This window comes from Hemiscyllium ocellatum, chromosome 44 (genome assembly GCF_020745735.1).
Source record: "Hemiscyllium ocellatum isolate sHemOce1 chromosome 44, sHemOce1.pat.X.cur, whole genome shotgun sequence".
Taxonomy (NCBI): domain Eukaryota; kingdom Metazoa; phylum Chordata; class Chondrichthyes; order Orectolobiformes; family Hemiscylliidae; genus Hemiscyllium; species Hemiscyllium ocellatum.
Genome location: NC_083444.1, coordinates 19,609,145 through 19,631,089, shown reverse-complemented (window position 1 = coordinate 19,631,089; position 21,945 = coordinate 19,609,145). Strand labels below are relative to the sequence as shown.

Genomic DNA, 21,945 nt, shown 5'->3' with positions numbered 1-21,945 from the left:
TTGTTGGGCCGAAGGGCCTGTTTCCACACTGTAAGTAATCTAATCTAATAACTGGTGAGAGGTTGATCTGAGCGAGTGGAGACAATGAGAAGGCGAGGCCTTCATGGTAACCTGAGCCAGTGCAGTGGTTGAACCCACACTGCGGCATCGCAGACCAGCTGCCCAACCAACTGTGGGTCAGTTAGTTCACACCGAGCGCCAGACATTAACTCTGTTTCTCTCTCCACAGAAGCTGCCAGACTTGCTGCGCTTCCGCACGGTCCTCTTCAGATTTCCAGCAGCTGCAGCAGTTTTGCTGTCCCTGAAGCCAATTGGATCGATCGGTTAAACAGTGACACACACAAACAGAAATGGCTGGAGAAGCTCAGCAGGTCTGGCAGCATCCGTGGAGAGAGGGGGGGAGGGAGAGAGAGAGCTAACGATTTACCACTGGGTAGGTGAGGCAATGCTGAGTGCATGCGCATGAGAGCTCGAATCTAAGAAGATTTGACTGTGTGAGAAAGGAAAAATATTTATGAGAGAAAGTGTGTCTAAACAAATGGGTCAGTCCTTTCTCTTTGCCAGTGATGGCTTTGTGCGAGGACGGTAGTGTATATGGGTGTGTGTGTGTGTGTATGTGTGTGTGTATGTGTGTGTGTGTGTGTGTCTGTGTGTGTCACTGTGTCTGTGCGTGTGTGTGTCACTGTGTGTGTCTGTGTGTGTGTGCATATGTGTGTGTGCGTGTGTCACTGTATGTGTCTGTGTATGTGTGTGTCACTGTGTGTGTGTGTCAGTGTCACTGTGTGCCACTGTGTGTGTCTGTGTGTGTCACTGTGTGTGTGTTTGTGAGTATCAGTGTCTGTGTGTGTCACTGTGTGCATATGTCTGTGTGTCACTGCGTGTGCCTGTCTGTGTGTGTGTGCGTGTGTTTGTGTGTCACTGCGTGTGTGCCTGTGTCTGTGTCTCTGTATGGATGAGTGTGTCTGTCTGTCTATCTGCGTGTGTGTTTGTAAGAGTGTGAGTGTCTGTGTGTGTGTGTGTGCGCGTGTGTCTCTGTCTTTGTATGTGTGTGTGTGTGTGTTTGTGTCTGCATGTGTGTGTTTGTGAGTGTGAGTGTCTCTGTATGTGTGCGTGCGTGTCTGTGTGTGTGTGTGTGTGTCTGTCTGTCTATCTGCGTGTGTGTGTTTGTGAGTGTGAATATGTGAGTATCTCTGTATATACGTGTGTGTGTGTGGGTATGTCTTCGATGGAGATGCCAATGTTGGCTCACACTTTGCTCAGTGCGCCCTTTCCTTCACCAAGCGCCCCCACCCTCACCAGTTCAGGCAAAGGCAAGGCAAGGTGATGGAAGGCCTGGGCCCTCAGAGAGCAGCTTGACGTGACGATTTCCTCTCCGACGTCTCCTTGGTTCGAAAGCTGATTGTAGGCCCGTCGCCCGGGCAACACAAGCGCCTCCACTGGAAGGTGTTGCTGGTGAATGAGTAGACCACAGGGTCCAGGCAGCTGTTGAGGCTGGTCAGCGCCATGGTAACCCGCCGGGCCGAGTAGGTGAACTGGATGAGGCGGCAGCTGGACAGCACCCGAATCCGCCTCAGGGTGTGCACCAACTGGATGAGGTGGTAGGGCACGAAGCAAATGAGAAAGACCACCAGCACCACGAGTACCGTGCGGAGGGCCTTTCGCTTCACTGAGTGCACTGACTCCTTGCCGGCGGTGGGCTCCAGCAGCTTCTTGGCGATGAGGGGGTAGCAGACGATGATGACCACCAGCGGGATGAAAAAGCCAATGACGGCAGCCACGATACTGATCCTGGAGATGCGGCTGCCCCAGGACTTGGCGTTGAAGTTCTCCAGGCACGCTGTGTTGCCGTTGGGGAACTGGCTGGTCAGCGGCCCTCCGAGACACAGGTAAAGCAGGATGGCGGCCAGCAGCAGCCAGATGAGGCAGCACGTGACCACGCGGTAGCGGGTTTTGCGCAGCCAAAGCGAGCGGATGGGGTGGACCACGGCGATGTAGCGGTCCACGCAGATGCAAGTGAGGAAGAGCGTGCTGCCGTACATGTTGGCGAAGAAGAGGGAGCCGGTGATCTTGCACACCACCTCGCCGAAGATCCAGTCATTCTCCAGGGCGTGGTAGACGATTTTGAAGGGGAGCAGAACGGTGAAGATGAGATCGATCATGGCCAGGTTGATCATGAAGATGTCAGAGGGTGTGAACTCCCCCTTCTTCCTGAAAAGGTACCAGAGGACGCAGAGATTGGAGACGGTGCCAAAGACAAACACCAGGCTGTACACCACGGGAAACAGGACATACTGGAAGTCAGCGCTGACCTGGCAGGGGTTTGTGTTGTTGGTGAGATTGGCACTGCCTGTGGAATTGGTACTCATTGGAGACGATGTGTGTGACGTCCATCCCAGGGACCAGTCTCGCTGGGTCACAGTGAAACCAGTGTCAGCTGTCAACATGTTTGGGTCAGTCGCGGCAAGGAATCTGAAATTATAACAACAAGGAGCAACAGAATTACATTAGCATATGCGAATTTCATTTGAATCCAACAAAACATCTTTGTTATGCCACTAGAGTGCACTGACCTTAATCTACACATTTTACAATCCTTCGGCATTGGTGGAACAGTCTTTACAGGCTGAAAGGCTTTTCACTATTGTATGCTTCAAACTGTCATAAAGTCATAGAGATGTACAGCTCAGAAACAGATCCTTTTGATCCAACCCGTCCATGCTAACCAGATACCCCAACCTAATTTAGTCCCACTTGCCAGCACTTGGCCCATATCCTTCCAAACCCTTCTTATTCATATACCAATCCAAATGCCTTTTAAATGTTGTAATTGTACCAGCCTCCACCACATCCTCTGGCAGCTCATTCCATACACGTACCACCCTCTGTGTGAAAAAGTTGCCCCTTAGGTGTCTTTTATATCTTTCCCCTCTCACCCTAAACCTATACCCTCTAGTTCTGGACTCCCCAATCCCAGGGAAGAGACTTTGCCTGTTCACCCTATCCATGCCCCTCATGATTTTATAAACCTCTATAAGGTCACCCCTCAGTCTCCAAAGAAAGTATCTAGACCAAATCAGGTAAGGATAGCAGTTTCCATCCTTAAAGGGCATCAGGGAACAAGATGGAGTTTTCCTGACAAACTGGTCAACATTAGATTCTTAATTCCACATTTGTTTTAGAATTGAATTCTAATTTCACCATCTGCCATGGCAGGACTGGAACCCAGATCCCCAGAATGTTATTTGGGTGTCTGCATTAGCGGTCCAGCGATAATACCTCTCAGCCATCACCTCCCCCCATTTGCTCATTCATGGGATGTAGGTTTTTTTAATTAATTAACTGATTAACTCATAATTAAATAACTAATTCAGTCAATGTGAAGATCGTGAGCCAAGTGCTGAGAAGGTGGGATTGGAATCATGATATGGTTATCCTGGACTGGTGTAGACTGAATGTGTTGAAGGGAACTTTCTTGTGCTGTAGATCTTGCTGATGAATCTTCTTCATTCTTTTTCTCTCCCATGTTTTCGTTTTTTCTGTTTGCATCTTTTCCCTTTGCCTTTCTCTCTCTCTGTCTGCCTTCCCGCCTGAATTTATCCATGTGAACCTCCCCTTCTGCTTTATATTTTCATCTTTAAATTCCACAGGTTCTGAGGTTTAATGAAAAATTAGCACCCGTGGACTCGTCGCATCAAAATCTAGAATGGTACGTGATAAAGAAAGGTTTTCCTCCCTCTCTTCTCTAAACCTCTCGCCTTTCACTTTAAAATGATGCCCTCTTGATATTGACCCTTTGGCTAAGTTGCTATCTACTCCCTCTTAATCTTATGCAAGTCTGTCAGGTCCCCCCTCAATCTTCTCTATGCCAAAGATACCAACCTGAGCTTATCCAGCCTCTCTTAGTCACTAAACTGCTCCATCCCAGGCAACATCCTGGTGAATCCTCTGCTCGGATGTCTTTGTAGTGACAATACTGCACAGAGTACTTCCCACAGTGGCCTAACCAAGTTCTGAACAGCTCCAATATAACTGCCCTGCCCTTATAACCTATACTCTAGATTAGAGTGGTGCTGGAAAAGCACAGCAATTCAGGCAGCATCCGAGGAGCAGAAAAATCGACGTTTCGGGCAAAAGCCCTTCATCAGGGATACAGGCAGAGTGCCTGAAAGTCTCCACCCTTCAGGCTGTCTGCCTGTATTCCTGATGAAGGGCTTTTGCCTGAAACGTCAATTCTCCTGCTCCTCGGATGCTGCCTGAACTGCTGTGCTTTTCCAGCACCACTCTAATCTAGACTCTGGTTTCCAGTATCTGCAGTCATTGTTTTTACCTTCTAACCTATACCGTGACTGATTAGGGTAAGTGTCCTACATGTCTTCATAATTACCCTATTAACCTGTCCTCCCAGCTCCAGGGATCTGAGGACGAGCACTCCAAGATTACTCTGAGCATGTTATTCATTGAGCACTTCCTTGTTTTGTTCCTTCTTCCAAAGTGCATCACCTTTAAATTCCACCTGCCAAATATCTGCCCAACTCATTTATATCCTCTGAAAACCAAACCTAGTTCATGGAATCCTCACTACATGGAAGGGGACCAAGCCTATGTTTGAGTCCAGACGACCTCAGTTGAAATCAGAGAATCCCTGCAGTGCAGAAAAAGGCCATTCAGCCCATTGAGTCTTCACTGACCCTTTGAAGGGCATCCCATCCTCACCAGCCCATGGATCATCCACCTAGTCTGCTCCTTCCTGGCAGGGCAGGGCAGTTTCTCACAGCCAGACCACCCTAACCTGCACATCTTCGGACTGCAGGAGGAAACCCAAACAGACACAGGAAGAGAGCACGCAAACGCCACACAGACAGCTGCCCGAGGCTGGAATTAAACCCAAGTCTCTGATGCCATGAGGTAGCAGTGCTAACCACTGAGCCACCATCCCAAATTTATTTCCCATGGTGTCCATACAATTTCTTTTTCATTGCTCACTTCCAACATACAAATGACAAAGTGTTTCAGACAATTAACTGCAAAATGATTTTCCTTCAGAACAAAGGGGGACCAATTTAAGACTGACATGAGGAAGAATGTTTTCTCTTGGGGGAATGAGTCTTCTTGCCACAGAGAGCCGATGGAGGGAGGTTAGAGTCCTTGCGTATATTTAAGGCTGAGTTCAATTGATTCTCAATCAGTCAGGGAATGAAAGGTGACTGGGAAAAGGGAGGAAAATGGACGCAAGGAACGTTGGATCAGCCATGCTCCCCTTGAACGGTGGGGTAGACTCGAGGGAGTCCAACAGACTACTCCTGTTCCAATTTCTCGTGGTCTTTCCTGGTCGTATGTCTCCTGCAAATTGAAGGACTTTAGGCTCAATCTACAAACTTATTTTCTTTTATGTATGAGCCAAGTCCTGCGTGCTCTTTAAATAAAGCAATAAGAAAAGATATTTAATCTTACACTTTTAGTTTTATTCTAACAATAAATGGATAAAGTATACAGAGCTCTGGGTCTTAACCTTTCTGTCCCTGACAAACTATTAAGTCAGTCAGTTCAGAAAGAACAAAGGACGTATATCTGTCCCTGACCCAGTCTTTTATACCATACAAAACATCATACCATCACTCAAGTGAGATTGTTTTCTAATTGGCTGTTGCTCTGACTCCATTCCCCGCCTCCTCGCATTCCCGGATGTCCGATCCCACGTGACCTTCCCTTTTCGGAGACAAAGGAACACCACGCGGCCTCCTTTCGGGCGCAAAACGGCAGACTCGCACACTTCCGGGGCGCGAAACGGCTGATCACGTGACCTCCCGGCACTCTTCCAGAGCGTGAAACAGGGAGACCACGTGACCGCGCCCGCGTCTCGGAGCACCACGTGGCCAGCCTCTGCGCACGCATCAGAGGACCACGTGACCTCCGAGCGCCGTGGACACGCCCACTCAGAATCTACAATCTATTTTACTGGTAAGTTTTATATATATTCACAAAATCTTGTTGAAAACCTCAAATCTATAGTTCTAAGTCTTTGGAAATAAGAAGCAGCTTTGTCAACCTTCCATCATGATTTTGTCCAAGTCTATGCAAACAACTCTCCATGTCCTTTGCTCCAACTTCTCCAGCCTGAACGTATCTTAAAATGTACGCACTGTACAGCGATATATCCTGTTACTCCATTGGGAAGTAAGCAAGGGAACCAAGAAAGCGAACGAAATGTTGGCTTCTGTGTCGAGAGTGTTGGAGTACAAGGATGCTGACATTGTGCTGCAGTTATACAAAACCCTGGGTCGACCCCACTTGGAGTACCAGTGAACAGATGAGGGCCCCACACTTCAGAAAGAATATCTCAGCCTTGGAGGGAGCCCAGGACAAGGATGATACCTGGGCTCCAGGAATTAAGCTGTGAGGAGAATTTGCACAAATGAGGCCAGTTTTCTCCAGAATTTAAAAAGTTACGGGGTGATCTGATCGAAGCATTCAAGATACTTGAGGGAGAGGCAGCATTGAGGAAGTGGGCAGGTTGCGGAAGGATTTGGACGGGTTAGGAGAGTGGGCAAAGAAGTGACAGATGGAGTACAACATGGGAAAGCGTGAATTCATGCACATTGGTCGGAAGAACAGAGACATGGGCTGTTTTCTAAATGGGGAGAAAATTCAAAAGTCTGAAGTGCAAAGAGACTTGGGATTCTCTCAAGGTAAATTTGCACGTTGAGTCAGGAGTTGGGAAGGCAAATGTAATGATGTATACTTTGAGAGGACTTGAAGATAAGAACAGGGATGTATTTCAGAGGCTCTATAAACCTCTGGTCAGGCCCCATTTGGAATATTGTGCGCAGTTTTGGGCCCCATATCTCAGGAAGGATGTACTGGCCCTGAAGCGTGTTCAGAGGAGGTTCACGAGAATGGTCCCAGGACTGAAAAGCTTAACGTACAAGGAATGTTTGAGGATTTGGGGTGGCACAGTGGTTCAGCGGTTAGCACTGCTGCCTCACAGCACCAGGGTCCCAGGTTCAATTCCAGCCTTGGGTGACTGTCTGTGTGGAGTTTGCACATTCTCCCCATATCTGTGTGGGTTTGCTCCGGTTTCCTCCCACAGTCCAAAGATGTGCAGGTCAGGGTGAATTGCCCATAGTGTTAGGCACATTAGTCAGAGGGAAATGGGACTAGTTGGATTACTCTTTGGAGGGTTGGTGTGGACTGGTTGGGCCGAAGGGCCTGTTTCGACACTGTAGGGAATCTAATCTATATTCGATGGAGTTGAGAAGGATGAGGGAGGATCTAATTGAAACATCCAGAATAACAAATGGCCTGGACAGAAAGGATGTCGGGAAGATGTTTCCATTGGGAGGAGGGACTAGGATCCGAGGGCACAGCCTTAGAGTAAAGGGAAGAGCTTTTAGAATGGAGATTCTTCTTCAGCCAGAGAGCGGGGACTCTATGGAATTCACTGTCGCAGAAGGCTCTGGAGGCTAGGTCATTGAGTATATTTAAGACTGAGAGAGAGAGAGGTTCTTGAGTATCAAGGCAATCGAGGGGTACAGGGAGAAAGCGGGAGAATGGGGTTGAGAAACTTATCAGCCATGATTGACTGGCAGAGCAGAATCGATGGGCAGGAAGGCTTGATGTTTGCTCTTATGCCTTCTGTCTTATTAACAGCAAAAGACAGAGATAAACCATTTCCACTGGTTGGGGGTTGTAGAACTCAAGGGCATCGTCTGAGAATTTGAACCGGACTGTTCAAGAGAGACGTTAGGAAGCACTGCTGCACACACAAAGGGTGGTGGAGGTTTGAACCTCTTTTACATAACTGGCTGCGTTAGTTAACTTCACATCTGAGACAATATTTTGGTCAGTATGGGTAGGTTTGAGCCAAAGGGCCTATCCGACTCAATGACTCTACTCCTTTCATGAAACAAAGGTATTTAAGGGATAGGGTCTTCGGCCACAGATTAGCCACTGAGTAGTGGAATAGGGTCAAGAGGCCTACTCCTGATCCCATGAAAGAAAATCGATGATATTCGTCCAACACATTCAGGGTTGTGCAAATACCTTTCGGCGTGCCTTGATAAACACAAAGCTTCCTAGGTTTCCGTTGTCTTTTCGTTACTCTGTTGTGGTGTATGGGTGTACCGGTAAAGTCCAGTATCTGTTGCCCATCTCTTCATCGCCTGTGGGAAGCTCCTGGTGAGTCATCTTGCTTGAGCTGCTGCTGGGTGTACTTTTAGGGAGGGAAGTTCTGGGATTTGGAGCCAGCGACAATGAAAGAGTTGGGGAGGTGCGTGACTCAGAGGGGCATCTGCAGGCGATGTGCCCACTGCCCTTGTCTTACGAGCTGGCAGAGTAGGTGGATTTTGGTAGGTGTTGCCCATTGGTTGAAGTGTCGGAAGTCCACCTTGCACAGCAATGCACGTAGCTCTCACTGCATGTTGGCATCGGTGAGAGATAACCTTTTCTAATAATTGTATATTATTCATTAAAAGCAGTCTTTATTTATATACATAGTCACCAGAGCAGTTCAATTCAGTCAGTGGGTGACACACCAAACAATTAGGCTGCTTTACTCTGGATGGGCTCATGATAAATGACATAAAACCTGCATCCCCACTCGAAGTGATTAAAGAATTAACAGCAATCCCAGTTTGTTCAATACATCACATCAGTTGTATGGCACTTTGATCCTTTTACTATAAATTCTGACTCCTTTAATCCTGCCCCACCTGGCAAAGGAGCGGCGCTCTGAAAGCTAGTGCTTCTAACTAAACGAGGTCAATTCCTGGAATGGCGGGACTATCTTACGCTGAAAGATTGGAGCGACTGGGCTTGTATACCCTTGAGATTAGAAGACTGAGAGTGGGATCTGATTGAGACGTATAAGATGATTAAAGAATTGGATATTCTGGAGGCAGGAAGCATGCTTCCGCTGAGAACCAGAGGACACAGTTTAAAAATAAGGGGTAGGCCGCTTAGAAAAGAGTTGAGGAGAAACGTCTTCACCCAGAGAGTGGTGGCTGTGTGGAATGCTCTGCCCCAGGGGGCAGTGGAGGGCAAGTCTCTGGATACTTTCAAGAAAGAGCTCTTAAGGATAGTGGAATCAAGGGTTATGGGGATAAGGCAGGAACAGGATACTGATTGAGGATAATCAGCCATGATTATAATGAATGGTGGTGCTGGCTCGTAGGGCAGAATGGCCTACTCCTGCACCTATTGTCTATTGTCTAAACCTGTTGGACCATAACCTGGTTGTCGGGTGATTTTTTGTCCACCCCAGTCCAACACCGGTCCCTCCACATCAACAATCAGTAGTGTTTAGCTATTCCAGGCTAGGGATGGAGGGGGAGGGAGGCCTATTCCATCATACGCCTGCCATGTGAGTTATGTATGGTGAACTGCTGGGGGGTCGGGGATGACTTAACTCTGTATTCAGAACTATTCAGTAATTACGTAGCTGCGTGGTTCAATTTCTGGTTGTTAGGGTGAAGCAAAAAGTTGATAGTAGGTGGAATTCAGCACTGAGTGCCAATGTTTTCCCATATTATTGTTTGTAAAATCTCTTGTATCAAGCTAGCACAAAACGCAGCTAAGAGCCTCTGCCTTGGCTACAAGCTTTCAATTGTTTCATGTTTATTTGAATTCCTGGAACCTTTGCTACATTCTGTGGCACACCTTGTCTCCAAAGCCTTGTGAGCAGCATGTAAATAAACTACCTTCACCCACCCACGTCTCCATCAATTCCTGACAGAGCTCAGTCAGGTTGGTTAAACATACTCAGCATTCCCCGCTTATCACAGGATCGGGAAATTCTCCCCTGCCCAGAAAGAGGCCGTTTCACTCAAAGGTTCACTTGCCCCAGCTCTCTGAATGAGCAACTCACTTACTGCCAATAACCGCCACCATCTTCCTCTAATTGCCCGCACTGTACCCTTTCTGATGACAGGCTGGCTCCCCTTCAGCAGAGTTTGCATCTCGCCTCATCGTTGTTCAGGTTGAGACGAGACAACCTTTCTCCCCGTCGTAAAAGCGTAGCAGCAGAGACGGAGGCCATTCAGCCCGTTCAGTCTGCTCAGCCATGCAACAAAATCATGGCTGATCCGACAATCCTCGACTCCACGCTCCCTTGTGGCCCTCACTTCCCTTCCTCATTCAAAATCTCAGCCTTGAGATCAATCCTCCTGCTGTATTAATCCCCACCTCTCTCACTGGGGTCTGCGCCCGCGCGCTTCCCTCCACTTCACCCGACGAAGGAGTGGCGCTCTGAAAGCTTGTGATTTCAAATAGACCACAACCTGGTGTCACGTGACTTTGTCCACCCCAGGCTAACGCTAGCAGCTCCACAACACTGTGGGCTGGCTAACAGAACCTCCCTTGTGTACAGTATAGTGAAGTGGCTCTGAGGAGTCAGGGAATGACAGCACATAAGGTGAAAAATATTGACTTAATACCTCAGCAACAGCTCTAATTAAACTTTCTCTTCCTTTTACGGCCCATTTACTATTCATATGCTATAAAACATTTTGGTGTTCCCTTTAATATTGGCCAAGTTTCTATTTGCATCCACTGAGTTCATTAGCTTTTCATTTCCTCTCTGAACCTTCAGTCTGGCTCTCCATTGTATGACCCATGTGGCATTTACCAAGATTACATCTCACCTTCTTCATGTCAATCTCTACCTTTTATGTCATCAAGGGTCGTATCCATTTGTTTACACCCCTTAACTAGTAATATAGTGATATGGTGGTTAGCACTGCTGCCTCACAGCGCCAGTGACCCGGGTTCAATTCCAGCCTCGGGCGACTGACTGTGTGGAGTTTGCACATTCTCCCCGTGTCTGCGTGGGTTCCCTCTGGGTGCTCCAGTTTCCTCCCACACTCCAAGGATGTGCAAGTTAGTGGGATTGACTGTGCTAAATTGCCCATAGTGTTCAGGTTAGGTACATTAGTCAGGTGTAAATGTAGGCTGGGGGCAATGGGTTTGGTTGGGTTGCTCTTGGGAGGGCTAGTGTGGACTTGTTGGGCCGAAGGACCTGTTTCCACTCAGTAAGGATTCTAATTCTAAACTGTGCCCAATGTACCTGAAAGTCACCCATCGCTCAGAGATTGCAAGATTTTGATTAAGGTTAAATCCAGCCAAGATCAGGATTGGCTTTCACCCATTACTCTGGATTGTTCCTTGCCCTTTTTCATAGCAAATCTAAAACATATGATAGAATGATCACTGTCCCCTAAACATTGCCCCATTAGCATTTGGTACACTGGGGTGTTGACGAAAAGGAGAGGCAAGTTACGCTGCAGCTTTATGGAACTCTAATTAGGCCACACTTGGAATATTGTGTACAGTTCTGGTCACCACACTATCAGAAGGATGTGGACGCTTTGGAAAGAGTTCAGAAAAGGTTTACCAGGATGTTGCCTGATGTGGGGAATTTTAGTGATGAAGATAGGTTGGATAGACTGGGTTTGTTTTCACTAGAATGTAGGAGGTTGAGGGGTGACCTGATAGAAGTTTATAAGATTGCGAATGGCTAGAGAGGAAAATATGAGGATGTATCCCAGGGTGGAGGTGTCAATAACCTAGGGGACACAGGTTCAAGATGCGGGGTGGGGGGATGATGTTTAAAAGAGATGTGCGAGGCAAATGTTTTTCACACAAAGAGTGGTGAGTGCCTGGATCGCACTGCCAGAGGATGTGGTGGAAGCTGACACAACAGCAGCGTTCACCTGAACGAACACATGAATATGAAGGGAATAGAGGGAAATAGATCCTGTGAGTGCAGCAGTTTTAGTATGGAAGGGCAAAATGTGTCAGCGCAGGCCTGGATGGGCCGAAGGGCCTGATCCTGTGCTGTATCAATTTTTTTCACAGAATCGCAGAGTGTTAGAGTGCAGAAGGCGGCCATTTGGCCCATGGTCCTTGTCTTGGCTCTTTAGATGAGCATCATAACCAGTCCCACTCTCCTGGCTTTTCCCCAGACCCCTGTGGATTACTACTATCCAAACAGCCATCCAATGCCCCTTTTGGATGGTTCAATTGAAGCTGCCTCCACCACATTTCCAGGCAATGCATTCCCGATCCGGGCTACTCGCTGCGAGAAAAGCTTTTACCTCAAATCACCCTTATTTGGTTTTCACATCACTTTAAGTTCCTGCTCCCTCTTGTACATCTTCCCTTTGAGTGCAGGAACAGCTTCTCTCTCTCTCTCTACCCTGCCCAGACCCTGCTCATGATTTTGAAAACCTCTATCAGATCTCCCTCTCAGCCTTCTTCTCTCTGAGGAGAACAGTCTCAATGTCTTCAATCTGTCCTCATTGCTGAACTGTCCAATCCCTGGATCCATTCTTGAAAATGGCTGACTGCACTTTCTCTCTTTCCCTCTCTCTCTCTCTCTCTCTCTATCTCTCTCTCCCCGATGCGTTCAGGTCTTTCCTATCTTGTGGCACCCACAGTACTCCAGCTGAGGTCCAACAGGCGTCTTATACAAGTTCAACATCTCTTCTTTGCTCTTGCACTCAATGCCCACCTTAATAAAGCCAGGAGCACTGTGTGCTTTATTAACTGGTTCTCTTCATCTGTTCTGCCACCCTCAATGATTTGTGCACCAAGACTTGGGTTATTCTCTCTGAGCGACAGAAGGTGGGATACAGGGTAGAAGTCAGTAAAATGATGAGCTGCACAGTTAGGGTTGGCAGTCAGAATACTTTTCTCCCCCAGAGTTGGAATATGTAATACTGAGGTGGGGGCAGGTGAGAGGCGGACAATTCAAAGGAGGGGGCAGTTTTATTTTTACACAGAGAGTGGTAGGAGTCTGGAACGCACCGCTAGGGGGTGGTGGTGGAGGCAGATACGGTAGGGGCCATTTAAGGGGCTTAAAGATAAACACATGAACATACTAGGAATGCAGGGGTATGGAGCAAGAAGGGACTAGTTTAATTTGGCGTCACTTTCGGCCCAACATTGTAGGCCAAAGGGCCTGTTCTGTGTTCAAAACATAACAAGCTCCCCCTGCTCCTGCACCATCTTTAGAATTTTACCTCCTATTTAATGTTGCCTTTCAAAGTTCCTCTCAATAAAATGTGTCAACTCACACCTCTTAATCAACCATCTTATTTCCAAATTCCAGGTCCGTTTCTGCCTCCCCTCTCCTGGGCTGCGAAACACATGCTGCTGTTGAATATTTTCTTGAATGCCACCCTGTGAATTCTTGCCCATCTTTGCACTTTTCACCACTTCCACCTGAGGCGATATTCCGATCATCAAACTTCCCTCCCAATGGCTCCCACACATGACCACTACTTTTCTCATTCCTATGCCTGCCTGTACATACATTATAGATGAGATTCCGTACAGTGTGGAAACAGGCCGTTTGGTACAACAGGTCCACACCAACCATACTCATTTCCCTCTGACTAATGAATCTATCACTACAGGGCATTTTAGCACGGCCAATTCACCTGCATGCCTTTGGACTATGGGAGGAAATCAGAGCACGCAGAGGAAACCCACACAGCCAGTCACCCAAGGCGGGAATTGAACCTGGGTCCCCCACACTGTGAGGCAGTCGTACTAACCACTAAGCCACCATGTCCCTTTAAATTTGGAATATGATTCTCTCTGAACATAACCACGGATTTTCCCTTTTCCGTCCCTCTGCTCAATAATGGCTGATCTACGCCCTTCCCATTACCTTGTAGACTACTCCAATACAAGTTTATATTTGCATAATTAATGTTCTCCTTTAATGCTGCTCTTGAAATCTTGTAGCGCTCTCTAATCTCTTTGCAAATTTGTTTTTCCACTTCCTTCCTGTCAATTAGAGGCTTACAGATTCCAAAGTGCAATGTAATTGTGGTGTTTTTGTGGAACCTGTTCAAATATGTTGTGCCCCGCCCAGCTTCTGGAGCAGGCGGCTCAGAAAGGGAACTCCAGCATTGCACCCAGATCCTGCACACCCAATTCGAACACGGATCACTAACTTCAGACTCTACCCTGCTCGCTGCCACTCTCTGGAATGCACAGCGCTATCTTAATCAAACTGTCCAAAGTGATCTAAAATGCGTGCACGGTGCTTCAGTGGCTCGCATTGCTGCCTCACAGTCCAAGGACCCAGGTTCAATCCCAGCCTTGGGTGATGTCGTGTGGAGTTTGCACATTCTCCCCATGTCTGCGTGGGTTTCCTCCCACTGTCCAAAGATGTGAAACTTGGGGTGGATTGGCCACATGAAATAGGCCATAATGTTAGGTGCATTTGTCAGGGGGAATGGGTCTGAGTGGGTTACTCTTCGGCGGGTCGGTGTGGACTTGTTGGGCGAAGGGCCTGTTTCCATTCTGTAAATAATCTAATCTAATGGCCTGCTTCAACACTGTTGGGACTATGATTGCGACGTATACAATGATGAGGGCACACAGTCAGGCTCTTTTCTCCTTGACAGAGTTATAAATGACCAAGGGGGAGAAGGGCTGTGAGAAAAAGCTTTTTTAACTCAGAGGATGAAGGAAATCTGGAACTCCGTGCTTGTAACATGCAACAAAGAATACAGCACAGAAACAGGCCCTTCGGCCCACCAAGTCTATGCTGACATGCCACCCCCTTCCAAACTAAAAACCTTTTGTCTTTACACTGTCCATATCCTTCTATTCCCTGCCTATTCATGTATCTGTCAAGATTTCTCTGAATCATAGCTAATGTATCTATTTCTATCACGCCCACCTCCCCTCCACCCAGGACTGCATAGTACTCACGACCCTCTGTGGTAAAAGCCTTGCCTCTCTTATCTCCTTTAAAATTTAGCCCCTTCACCTTAAACCCATGTCCCCAAGTATTTGATGTTTCGAACGTAGAATTGGAAATTGCTGGAGAAATCTCAGCAGGGTCTAGCAGCATCTGTGAGAGAGAAGGCTGAGTTAACATTTCAGGTCCGGTCACCTTTCTCCAGAACTGTTCTTCCAACCTGCCCCGTTCTCCCAGAAATGTTTGTTTTTGTCCCTGATTTCCAGCATCCACAGTTCTCTTCAGCCATATTGACGCTCCTACCCTGGGAGCAATAGACTCTGTCCACCCAATCTACCGGTGCCCCTCATACGTTTGTACACTTCTATCAGGTCGCCCCTCGTCCTTCAATGTTCGAGAGAGAGCAAGCCAATCTCTCCACAGAGTTAATACCCTCCAAACCAGAAGCTCTGAATTACGGTTACTGACCTCGAAACATTAACTCTATTTCTCTCTCTGCAGATACTGCAGAGTTTCTCCAGCAATGCTGGAGAATGTGGGCGTCACTGGGCAGGGTGCACCGCCCAACCCGAGTTGCCCAGAGGGTCGTTAAGAGTCAACCATGTGTGTCTGGAGTCACGTGTAGGCCAGACCAGGTAAAGATGGCAGTTTCCTTTCCCCTAAGGGCAGTACGGTGGCTCAGTGGTTAGCACGGCTGCCTCCCAGCACCAGGGTCCCAGGTTTGATTCCTGCTTCGGGCAGACCATCTGCATGCAGCTTGCAAAATCTTCCCCTGTGTCTGTGTGGGTTTCCTCCCACAACCCAAAAATGTGCAGATTGGATGAATTGACCATGCTAAACTGCCCTGTAGTGTACAGGGATGTGTAGGTTAGGTGCATTAGTCAGTGGTAAATGTAGAGCAATAGCTTCTGAATGGGTTGCTTCTTTGGAGACACGGACTTGTTGGGCTGAAGGGCCTATTTCCACACTGTAGGGATTCTATTCTAGGACACTATGAAAGTCCCAGCTGTGTTGACGTGTGCAAACATTTAAACTAGTGTCACAATATTGCCATTCTCAATTCCCTTTTCCCAACCACATACTGTCAGTCTGACCAACTGTGCTCTTGCTGCATAAGGGCCTGCCCTTTTCCGTCCATGAGCAGCTGCCTAACTTTTGCAATCTTTCAGGCCTTCCAAGCTGCCCATGAGTTGAAAGGCGGTTGCTAATTTGTGGTCAGGGCAGCTCCCATTTTCACATACTGTCAGTTAATCATGATGCCATCTATTTGACCTGGATGACCTTTCTGCACTCAGCGCTGTCAGCAGTGTTAAGTATTTCCCCTTTATCTCGCAGCTGGTATCTCTGCGGCCGTTGACATTACATTCACACCGAGTGCTCCATTTCCTTCCAATGAAGGCATTGGCGTTCCATCAGAAGGAGCCAGAAGATAGCAAGGGTTGCAGATGCTGGGAGAGTCAGAGTCATTAAAGGCACTCCTGGTCAGGCAGCATCCGAGGAGCAGGAGAGTCTACATTCCATTAGGATTTGGGAGGGGAAAGGGAGCTGAGACATAGATGAGGGGGGTTGGGGCGAGGGGAAAGGTAGGTGGGATGGCGATAGGTGGGCCAGGACAGGAGGTGATGGTGATGGGTTGGTGGGAAACATGGAGCAGAGAGGTGGGAAGGAAGATGGCCAGGTCAGATGTCCAGTCGGAAGGTTGGATTTGGGATGGGGTGGGGGATTTGGAAACTGGTGAATTTGGTTGGAATCTCAGCCATGTTTTTGGTCACAGTAGAGGATTCCCATTCTCATTCTGAGATCATGCAATGCCCATGTCCTTGTTTTGGGGGATCGGCTTGACTTTTGTTCCACAACCAGATCTAATTCCCTTACGGAACGTGGGCAATGTCTCGGAGTCAAGTGGAGACGTTCAGAGGGTTCAAGGCTATGTTCACCTCCCAGGTAATTCCGGGGGCTACTGTAGGGAATTTTGAAACAAAATGCAATTCACAGGATGCGAGCCTCACTGGGCACGATGCACTGCTCATCTTGAGTTGTCCAGAAGATTGTTAAGGGTCAACCATGTGGGTCTGGAGTCACGTATAGGCCAGACCAGGTAAAAGTGGCAGTTTCCTTCCCTAAAGGACATTAGTGAAAAGATGGGTTTTCTCCCTGACAAACAGCAATGATCATTAGAGTCATAGAGCTGAACAGCACAGAAACAGACCCTTCAGTCCAACTGGTCCATGCCAACCAGATATCTTAAGCCAATCTAGTCCCGTTTGCCAGTACATGGCCCATATCCCTGTAAACCCTATTCATGTACCTATCCTGATGCTTTTTAAAATCATTGTACCAGATTCCACCACTTCCTCCAGCAGCTCATTCCAAGCACGTACCACCCTCTGCGTGAAAATGTTGCCCCTCACATCCCTTTCATATCTTTCCCCTCTCACCCAAAACCTATACCCTCGAGTTCTGGACTCCCCCAACCCCATTCATGACTTTATAAACCTCTGTGAGATCACCCCTCAGCCTCTGATGCTCCAGGGAAAAGCCCCAGCCTGTTCAGCCTCTCCCTATAGCTCAAACCCTCCAACCCCAGCAACATCCTTGTAAATCTTTTCTGAACCCTTTCAAATTTCACAATTTTCTTCCTACAGGAGGGAGACCAGAACTGTACATATTACAAAGCATTTTGAAGATACTAAGGGAAAATTATAGAATTCCTCTCTAAGGGAGATTTAAATGGGCCAATTCTATCCCCTAATCATTTGTGTATACTCGCTGATATTCTTATTTATTTTTCTCCTTCCTATTTAAAGTGACCTTTGATACCTTATCTTAATGCATATCCCATGTAATGTGTCAAACGGAAACTAAACAAGTCCTCAAGTGCAGTTTAATCATTTTTTAAACAGGCTTATTTTTCCCAAACTCATTCCTTCCCCCCCAAAACTAAAAGTTATTCTGACCCCCCTCACCTTCTAACTATTTATATCGTAACAGACTCAAAACGTTCTCACTACTTTCAACTTCCTGAGAGTCAATCACGTATTGAAACTTGCTTGGTGACTTTCCCAAGATTTTGTTGGAACAATTCAGACGTCTGTCCCGGCCATCAGAAAATCGGAGTCAATTTCGATTTGGTGTGACTGCAGGAACACCATTAACATTAGAACCAGAATGTTAGGAAGGCCAAAGAACCAGATAACAATGAGTGAGCAATGCTGAATGAAAGCTAGGCAACTGGGTCTCATGGAGAATGGGCACAGTGGCTCAGTGGTTAGCACTGCCGCCACACAACACCGGCATCACAGGTTCGATTCCAGTCTCGGGCAACCGTCTGTGGGAAGTTTGCACATTCTCCCCAGTTTCTGTGTGGGTTTCCTCCCACACTTTGAAGATGTGCAGGTGAAAGAAGATTGACTATGCTGAAGTTGCCTCATAGTATCCAGGGATGTATAGATTCATGGGAGACGCAGCGTTTTAGAGAAGGGGTAGGACCAGGAGGAATGATCTTCAGAGAGACAGTGTGAGCTTGATGGGTCAAATGGCCTGCTTCAACAGTGTAGGGATTGTACAAAGCTCCCTTAATCTCCACTTTAGTCAGTGAATTCCGATGAAATGAAGTTTATAGTCCTCAGGAAATTCTAGACCAGGGTATCTTGCCTGATTTTGTTTTATCAAAATTCAGATAAAGTCACTGAACAGCTTAGGGAAGGTCAGTGATAAAGCAGCAATGTTACTGGGTTAGTAATCCATGCAGTTGTTTGGGAGCATTGAATCCCTACAGTGTCAGGGCAGGCCAATCCAGTCAATACCAACCCTGCAGAAACCACCTAGATCCACCCTATCCCTGCATTTCCCAAGGCTAATCCACTCAACCTAAACCTCCCTGGACAACTTAGCATGGCCAATCCACCCTGACCTGCACATTTTTGGATAGTGGGTAGAAACTGGAATGAACTGACACAGACATGGGGAAGAACGTGCAAACTCCACACAGAGAGTCATCCGACAGTGGAATCGAACCCGTGTCCCTGGCGCCATGAGGCAGCAGTGGTAACCACTGAGCCACAGTGCCACATGGGCCTGAAACCAGCCACGGAACCGAATTTGTTTAAAAAAGCTCCGGAATTAAAAGCCAGCCACTGGCGATCACTGATTGAAAAAGCCACCCGGTTCGGTGAAGGAAATATGTCCGACCTCGTGCAGTTTGGACCGGACACACGACTCCAGCTCCCCCTACCCCCGCCCTAATCCCCTCACCCTCCCCAGTGATGCGGTGGCCGCTTACCTGAGCAAATAGATGGGCGACAGGTCCTGGCACGAGCCTCTGCCATCCAGGTCCTACCAACAAATGAAGAAAAAAAATTCCGTCACCACTTCCCTTTTGCAAACGCTGAGGTTTGCTACTTTAGTCACAAGCGAGTGACGGAAGACACATTGCAAGGCCAGGCTGAGAGAACTCCCCAACAGCCTTCTGAAAACTGCAGATTACACACACGAATCAGTTCAACTGCACAGGGCTCCGATTCCGCACAGGTCTCCAGTTTTTTTGGGGACAGGGGGTATGCAAGTGAAGGTTACCAGACCATAAGACTGTTCTCTCATCAGAGAGGTGGTGCTTTCAGCCCGAGGGTCACCACACTTCAGGCAAGACAGTTCACCACGGTACCAGCAACTGGTGCAGCAATTGTGAGCACTCACTTCGTTCCACCAACTGAAATGGCTGAGGTTGGCCTCCCTTGCATCCAGTTGCAAATGTTTAAGCCTTAAAGCTTCTCCCAGGCAATCTGACTGGCGACGTGAGCCACTAAGCAAGAGGCTCAGTGGTTAACGCTGCTGCCTCACAGTGCCCTCACAGGGTTCGATTCCAGCCTCAGGTGACTGTCTGCGCGGGTTTCCCTCGAGTGCTCTAGTTTCCTCCCACAGTCCAAAGATGTGCAGGCTAGGGTGAATTCGCCATGCTAAATTGTCCATTGTATCCAGGGATGTGCAGGTTAGGATGGATTAGCCATCCTAAATTGCCCATTGTGCTTGGAGATGTGTACATTGGATGGATTGACAATGCTAAATTGCCCATTGTGCCTGGAGATGTATAGGTTGGGTGGATTGGCCATGATAAATTGCCCGTTGTGCCTGGAGATGTGTAGGTTGGTGGGGATTGGCCATATTAAAGTGTCCATTGTGCCTGAGATGTGTACATTGGGTGGATTGACCATATGAAATGTGGGGTTATAGGGTCTGGGTGGGAAGCTCTTCGGAATGGACTTGTTGGGCCAAATGGCCTGTCTCCCAACTGCAGGCAATTCTCTCGGTGAGGTAAAACCCACAGTGACTGAAGGAGGTCATTCAGCCCATCAAGTTTGTTCCATTATTCAACATGGCTGACCTGAGGTTCCTCAACTCCACTTTTCCTGCCTTCCTCCCCTTGACCCTCGATTCGTTCACTGATTCAAATTCTGCCAATTTCATTCTCGCAGCCCATCTATGTCTTATGGTCTTATGGACCTGCAGGCTTTTCACTCACTCCCGGCCTCCCCACCCATCTTTCTGCCAATTCACACATTCACTTCCCTCAGCCGAGTCACTTGTTATTTCTATGTATCACAGAGCAAAAACAGTGGGTCTCGGGACAAATCTCCTTCCCTCAAACCCGACCAGCTTCCAAAACATTTTCGAGACAACCAATGCGAGTTTCTCCGGAACTTCCTGCGTTTGCACTTTCACGGTTCTGTCCCTTTCTCCACTTGGTGACTGCAGTGGCTCATTTGTCCAAAAACTCACACTCTCCACTCCACCCCAACACCAAGAGACAGCGTTGGGGAGTCGCCTGAGTTGCAGTGACAGTCCGTTCCCAAGACATACAGAAATAAAATGACTCACCTATAACCTGTGTCTTCAGAGATCTTTTGCGATGCAGTGGAATCAGATTGGATTGCGGAGTCTCTGAAGTTCTTTCTCAAAAGACTTTTAAATGTTCTGCTTTTCTTGCTTAATAATTGCTCCCTCTCTCACTCCTTGAATCTTTCCAACTCGCTTTTTTCTGGATGTTCAGTCACACGGTCTATCTGCTGTTCCTTTCTCTCTCTCTCTCTCTCTTTCTCTCAGCGTGTTCGTCTCTCTCTTGCTTTTTTTTGTGAAACGTGAGATTCTGTGACTGAACGCCTTGGTGACTAATTATTGCAACCCGAATGGCTTCCAATAAGCCTCTCACTCAGAGTCCCATGCCTTTCTCTGTTGGTAATATTATTTTAAGTGCTTGGAATTTCCACATTGTGCAACTGAATGTGTTTGATCAGAGGCTGCTCACTGGAGCCTGTTACAGACTCTCATTAATCATGCATTTGGAGCGAGCAAGGGGGTTAAAAACAGTAAAAGGTAACTGAGCAGTTCATTAGCGCTGCCTGAGACTCACGGTCTGAAGATAAGGGACAGAGATGAGAGGGTTCTTCACAGAAGGAAAAAACAATTGAAGCCGAAACGTTAAATGTTTTCAAGTAGGGGAAGCTAGCAAAACTTGGGATGTTTTCTCTGGAGCGGCCGAGGCTGACGGGAGACTTAACAGAAGTCTACAAAATTATGAGACACATAGGCAGGGTGGATGGTCAGAGTCTTTATTCCCGAGAGTTGCAATGTCTAAAATTAAAGGATGTGCATTTAAGGTGAGAGGGGGCAAGTTCAAAGGAGAGGTGAGGGGCATTTTATTTAACGAGGGTAGGAGGAGTCAGGAACATGCTGTCAGGGGTGGTGGTGGAGGCAGATGAGATGGGGTGTTTAAGAGGTTTTTAGGTAAGCACATGGATATGCAAGGGATGGAGGGACAGGGAGGAAGGGCAGGCAGCAGGGATTAGTCTAATTTGATGCCATGTTCATTGTGGGCCGAAAGGCCTGTTTCGGTGTTGTTACTGTTCTATGATTAGATTCCCCACAGTGTGGAAACAGGCCCTTTGGCCCAACAAGTCCGCACCAACCCTCCAAAAAGTAACCCACCCAGACCTATTTCCCTCTGAATGATGCATCTAAAACTAGGCAATTTAGCACGGCCAATTTACCTGACCTGCTTGGACTGTGGGAGGAAACTGGAGCACCCGGAGGAAACCCACGCAGAAGATGTGCAAACTCCACACACACAGTCACCCGAGGCTAAATTGAACCTGGGAGCCCTAATGCTGTGAGGCAGCAGTGCTACCCACTGAGCCACCATGCTATTCTGTGTTCAAACTAGGCTTGGTTCTTAAGAC

The 21,945-nt window shown here is 47.7% G+C and overlaps 1 protein-coding gene across 1 annotated transcript; it reads right to left on the bottom strand.

Annotated features, from left to right (window-relative positions):
• Positions 1-1,045: 1,045 nt before the first annotated feature.
• Positions 1,046-20,778, bottom strand: LOC132835280 (lysophosphatidic acid receptor 6-like). Its single transcript, XM_060854695.1, has 3 exons — positions 20,588-20,778; positions 18,996-19,048; positions 1,046-2,469 (listed from the first exon to the last, which is right to left on the bottom strand). Exon 3 carries the CDS (start codon positions 2,442-2,444, stop codon positions 1,341-1,343), a length of 1,104 nt encoding a protein of 367 aa, XP_060710678.1. The 5' UTR covers positions 2,445-2,469; positions 18,996-19,048; positions 20,588-20,778; the 3' UTR covers positions 1,046-1,340.
• Between the last annotated feature and the right edge of the window lie 1,167 nt (positions 20,779-21,945).

What these genes read in the sequence shown, in the direction of transcription:
- LOC132835280 (XM_060854695.1), bottom strand. Translation starts at nt 2,444, where the DNA reads ATGTTGACAGCTGACACTGGTTTCACTGTGACCCAGCGAGACTGGTCC.